Below are 5,587 nucleotides of genomic sequence, written 5' to 3' on the forward strand. Positions count from 1 at the left end.
TGCCATTTAAGAATGTGGCCTAGAACAGCAATTTGATAGTCTGAGCAGATGCAGTAGTAGCTGCTGGATTACATGGCAGCCTGGGTGACATTGGTTCTGAGACACAAAGAGCACATGTTCAGATCCTTGAATTTGCAGAGACAGCAAAACTTCAGAGACAGCCTAGATAGTGTGTTCTCTCATCGCTGTGTCTGCCTCATTTTCTCTGTTTCTCTCCCATTTTTTTTCCTCTCTCTTTCCCTCTATTCTTTTCTCTCACATGCATACACACACCCATACACAGATAAAGCAAAGACGATGGAACTATTAAGGTAAACGCGAGGCAACAATATTTAAAGAGACAGGTTGTTGTTAAATATGAACTTTATCTCTCACACGAACGATACAAGAATAATGCTTAAACAGCATAAATTGTAAATAAATTTATGTAAATTGTAAGCCATCCCATTGGTTTTGGCCGATCAAAATGGGCATGCTGAATCAAAATTACTTTTTTTCCCCAATAGTCAGGAATGAAGTTGGCATTTCTGACATGAGTATGAAGGTTCGGTTAGGATCTGAGAGGAGGAGTCCAATAGGTGGAATTGCAATCTATTTTATGTATGTATGTATTTATGATTATTTTTAAATACTTTATTTATTTATTTGACAGAGAGAGCTAGCGAGAGAAAGAGTGCACAAGCAGGGGGAGCAGCAGGCAGAGGGAGAGGGAGAAGCAGGATCCCTGCTGAGCAAGGAGCCCAATGCGGGGCTCAATCCCAGGACCCTGGGATCATGACCTGATCCGAAGGCAGGTGCATAACCAGCTGAGCCACCCAGGCACACTGCAATCTGTTTTATTTAAAGATAGTTTAGCTTGGCGGTATGTTGGCTAAATAAAATTATCAATATGTACACCATGTCTATCATAACAGTAAGAGGATTGGGCAAAAGAGAAGGGTTGTTGAGCCTCGGTGCTCCTCAGCTACTGTGTGCAGCTTCCCTAAGGCTGTACCATGATACACAATGTCATTATTTGGACAATAAGAGCCTGGAGATGGGTATGTGTATATATGGGCATAGCTCCAATTTCTCTCACCTTCCCGATCAAAACTTCATAGAACTCATTAAAAATTATTATATGGTTGGGGCACCTGGGTGGCTCCGTCGATTGAATGTCCAACTCTTTGTTTCAGCTCAGGTCATGATATTAGGGTCGGGAGATCCAGCCCCAAGTTGGACTCCATGCTCAGAGTAGAGTCTGCTTGAGATTTGCTCTCTCCCTCTGCCCCTCCTCCCACTGACGCTCTCTCTCTCTCTCTCTCTCTCTGTCTCTCTCAAATAAATCAATATTTAGAAAACTATTACATGGTTTGCTATGTCCCATCATTTAGGCCAGCAATATTCCATCATTCAGGCAATATTTTATTGAGGGCCCTCTATGTGTCAGACACTTTTAAGGCAATGGATTATATTACTTCTATTATTGTGATTATGACTTCTCCTATGATCTTCCCCATCATGTACAGCATTAAGATGTGGCAATGTTGCAAAGCCATTTGAAAATATTAATCCCCCAAAAGCAATATTAAATTGAATTATTTTAACACACCCACACATACACAAATGATGAAGAAAAACCAATATAAATGCAACAAGTACTTTCAATGAGATAAGTGTTTATTAAAATTACTCTAAACTTTTCCCACATAAGATTGTTGATCAAAAAGGTAAGAAATTTGAAAGGCAATACAATATCAAAGGAAAAGCTTCTAAAAAATTGTGAAACATTCCGTATGATTCCAGTGACTCTAGTAAGGTTTGCAGAAGCTGACCTATTTTATTTTATCATTTTAGGTATCTTAAATGATGTTGACATTTTGGAATAGAAAATGAAATTATTCAGAAGAAGAATCATGGAGGCAGATTCAGGCGGCTAGAGGAGAACAGTAAGTTGAATTTCTCTGGAAGCTTCTCAGTAGATCCCGTAGGAGCAGCATCTTCTGCAGCAAGATGGGCGGTTGGAGCCATATCCATAGCCGCTACAGACATAGCCCACACCATTGTGGCCACATCCATAGCCGCCATAGCCCCAGCCGCCATAGCCACAGCCCAGGCCACCGTAGCCACATCCATAGCCGCCGTAGCCACAGCCCAGGCCACCGTAGCCACATCCATAGCCGCCATAGCCCCAGCCGCCATAGCCACAGCCGCCATAGCCACAGCCTAGGCCACCATAGTAGTTGCCGTAGAAAGACATGGTTTCAGGAGTAGAGGATTTTGCTGAGGAGCAGGGAATCAGTTTCTGTCAGTTTGAACATCGCCATCTGTGCAGGTCCTTTTATATGTACCCTCAGTGGGTGGGACACATCACGGGACTTGTTGACCACATATTTCCTACTAATTTACATCAGTACACTTCCTGAGTCTTTGTTTCATTAGGCAAGGTGAGGCCATGCTGAGCAGGATGACTGGGCTTTTGAGTTAGCTTCCCTACAATCAAATCACGTGCCTTTCATGTGTTTTTCTTATTCTCTTTTTCAAACCCTTACTCAGCTTTTACTTATTTTGCTTAAAATATTTGAACCAATTTTTATCTAGTTTAATCATTGACAGGGTTCTAAAATGTTGATTTTTAAAGTTTATCATTTCTTCTAATATAGTATGTGAGGGTCTTCCATAAAGTGAAAAATAACTTTCTTAACAATCGAGCTTATTCAGTAGAGTCAGGGAAGCTTTCCATGTTTATTATTTACTTTCATAAGTAAATTTCATGTGGGCATAAAAGTATATAGAGTTGTATTTTGAAGCTTTATAAACACACCCTCAGGATTTAATATCTGTCAGTATTCCACTATCAGTTCCTTCTCTCCTTGTATACTTTTTGTAGTTATTGTTATTTTTGCTGAATATTTTAAAACAAATCTAAGACAAGTAGCATTTTTCTTATAAGTACTTCAGTGTGTATGTCTATCACAAAATGAGCTTTTATTGATTTTATTTTATTTTTTTAAAGATTTTGTTTATTTATTTGATAGAGAGAGAGACAGCCAGCGAGAGAGGGAACACAAGCAGGGGGAGTTGGAGAGGAAGAAGCAGGCTCCCAGTGGAGCAGGGTGCCCGATGTGGGGCTTGATCCCAGGACCCTGGGATCAAGTCATGAGCCAAAGGTAGATGTTTAATGACTGAGCCACCCAGGCACCCCAAAAGGAGCTTTGAAAAGACATATATAACTATACCATTACCACACACACGAATTTGTTTTTAAGTTCTTTAACATTCCCATGCTCAGATTTTCTCAATTCATTCACAAATATATTTTTATAGTTAATTTTTTTATGTTGGGCCTCACATTTAGGCATAATGTCCTTTAACTATTTTTTAAGATATAATAGTTCTTTTCCAATGCTTTTCTTCATGCATTTTATTCTTTAACAAAACCATATTATTGTCCTGTAGAATTCTTAAATTTTGGGTGTGGCTGATGTCTTCCTTGATTTTTCTTTTCTATGTGCCTCTATCCTTTATACTGTCTCTATCCTGGTAGGTAGATGTAGAGGGTTGAAGTGATTCTTCTTATTTTTTGACAAGAAAAATACTGTATAGATGTTCTGTATTCTTTGTTTTCTATAATATTAGGAGGCATATGGTGTCTGGTTGTCCCATTGCTTCACATTTAGTAATGTTGGGATTGTTAGTTGAGTTCATGTTATAATCTTCCCCAGAAATTTTTATCTATTAATTTTTGCACTTGATGATGGTTACATAGACCCATTACCGCTAGAAGTTCTATGATGCTGATTTTAAAAATTCTATCATTGCATCTCAGACCACGATAACTGTAGTCGTGGCCACCACAACAGTAACATATGTGTTAGTAGTGCAAAGTTCAATTGAGGAGCATGAAATAAGTTTCCTGAGTTTGAATGTCACTATCTGCAAAGGACCTTTTATATAAAGTAATAGATATGGCAAACCACAGGCAGTGTTGACCTCATATTTCAGACTAATTTGCAGTAAAGGTCCTCATGAATCTCTATTTCTTTCATTTATGTGAAGTGCATTCCTTAAGCCATGACTACTTTGTTATAATGTCTGGTTTCTCACAATCTATTCCTTTGCCTTGAATAGTAGGGTTCTAGTCTATTGTAACAGGTTTGTCCACTCTGAGAACTATATAAAAATATATTTAATATCTTGGTTCAGACTCCATGTAATTCCATGAGCATATAAGACCTTACGATTTTTTTTCCTATTTTCATTTGAAGAATATTAATGTCCACTGCATAATCATATACGAGGTGGGTGATTAGAAGAAGAAAGTTACTTGGAGACACATGTCTATAAATTTTATGAATTATTTTTACTATAGCAAAAGATTTTTCATCCCTCGATAGTGTTTCTCACTGATTAATGACAATGAGTAATTGACTAACTCAAGTACATTTCTATCCTATTATAAAGACACCTCTCCTTTCATTGATACTTACATTAATTTTTAATATTTGTGTTTGAGTATACTTGTGAAGTTGACCATTTACCTACACAGCTTAGCATTTGTCTTATATTCCTTTCCATTAATGCGTGATGGCTCCACAGTCAGAGAGTCTGTTATCTATTATTGGAAACTGATGGCATTTTATGCATTCATCTGTCATGGTGTGGTCACGTACCACTGATGAAGATATGAGACATGAAGAGGCTTAGTTCACTGCTTCTGGTGGAGCTGTGTTCTATTTTGTGTTTCTTCTTTACCCCTGCTAGATCCTCAGGGTTTCTTTTGTTTATTATATTTTGGTGGGAAGCTTCAGAGAGCTGCACACACAGGTTAGCTGAAGAGTGGCAGGGGTCATATGTATTATAGCACAGATGCGGTTTTGCTTGGGAATCAACTCGGTATAGTTCGTGGTGCATATAGAGAAAAATCCCTTGTCTGTAGGAGACCATGCTCTAGGTTTTCATTTTTTTTTTTTAAGATTTTATTTATTTATGTGACAGAGAGACAGCCAGCGAGAGAGGGAACACAGCAGGGGAGTGGGAGAGGAAGAAGCAGGCTCCCAGCGGGGGAGCCCGATGTGGGACTCGATCCCCGAATGCCAGGATCACGCCCTGAGCCAAAGGCAGACGCTTAAGGACTGCGCTACTCAGGCGCCCCTAGGTTTTCATTTTTATTTTTTTTTTCTTTTTTTTTTTTTTAAAGATTTTATTTATTTATTCGACAGGATAGAGATAGCCAGCGAGAGAGGGAACACAAGCAGGGGAGTGGGAGAGGAAGAAGCAGGCTCATAGCGGAAGAGCCTGATGTGGGGCTCGATCCCATAACGCCGGGATCACGCCCTGAGCCGAAGGCAGACGCTTAACCGCTGTGCCACCCAGGCGCCCCGCATTTTTAAGTGAACATTTAATTTTCATAGCTGAGCTGCTTTTGTTTTTGTTTTTTGGTTTTTTTTTTAACCAACATTGGCTGGATCCAAGTGTGAACCATAAAGGGAACTGGTTTGTATCCAACTGGCTGAAAAACTACTGAAGCAATGTATGCACACGGTATCACTCAAGAAAGGTATAATACATGAACATATAAGAGAATTAATGATGTTTTCCCAGCTAG

General features: G+C 39.2%; 1 protein-coding gene across 1 annotated transcript; it reads right to left on the reverse strand.

Annotated features, from left to right (window-relative positions):
* Nucleotides 1-1,663: 1,663 nt before the first annotated feature.
* LOC103673095 (neuropeptide-like protein 31) lies at nt 1,664-2,380 on the reverse strand. Its single transcript, XM_008701814.1, has one exon. The coding sequence runs from the start codon at nt 2,237-2,239 to the stop codon at nt 1,955-1,957; it is 285 nt and encodes a 94-aa protein (XP_008700036.1). The 5' UTR covers nt 2,240-2,380; the 3' UTR covers nt 1,664-1,954.
* Between the last annotated feature and the right edge of the window lie 3,207 nt (nt 2,381-5,587).

This window comes from Ursus maritimus, unplaced genomic scaffold (genome assembly GCF_017311325.1).
Source record: "Ursus maritimus isolate PB19 unplaced genomic scaffold, ASM1731132v1 scaffold_4, whole genome shotgun sequence".
NCBI classification, from domain to species: Eukaryota; Metazoa; Chordata; class Mammalia; order Carnivora; family Ursidae; genus Ursus; species Ursus maritimus.

Excerpts from the sequence above, each read along its gene's own strand:
- LOC103673095 (XM_008701814.1), bottom strand. The coding sequence starts at position 2,239 with ATGTCTTTCTACGGCAACTACTATGGTGGCCTAGGCTGTGGCTATGGC.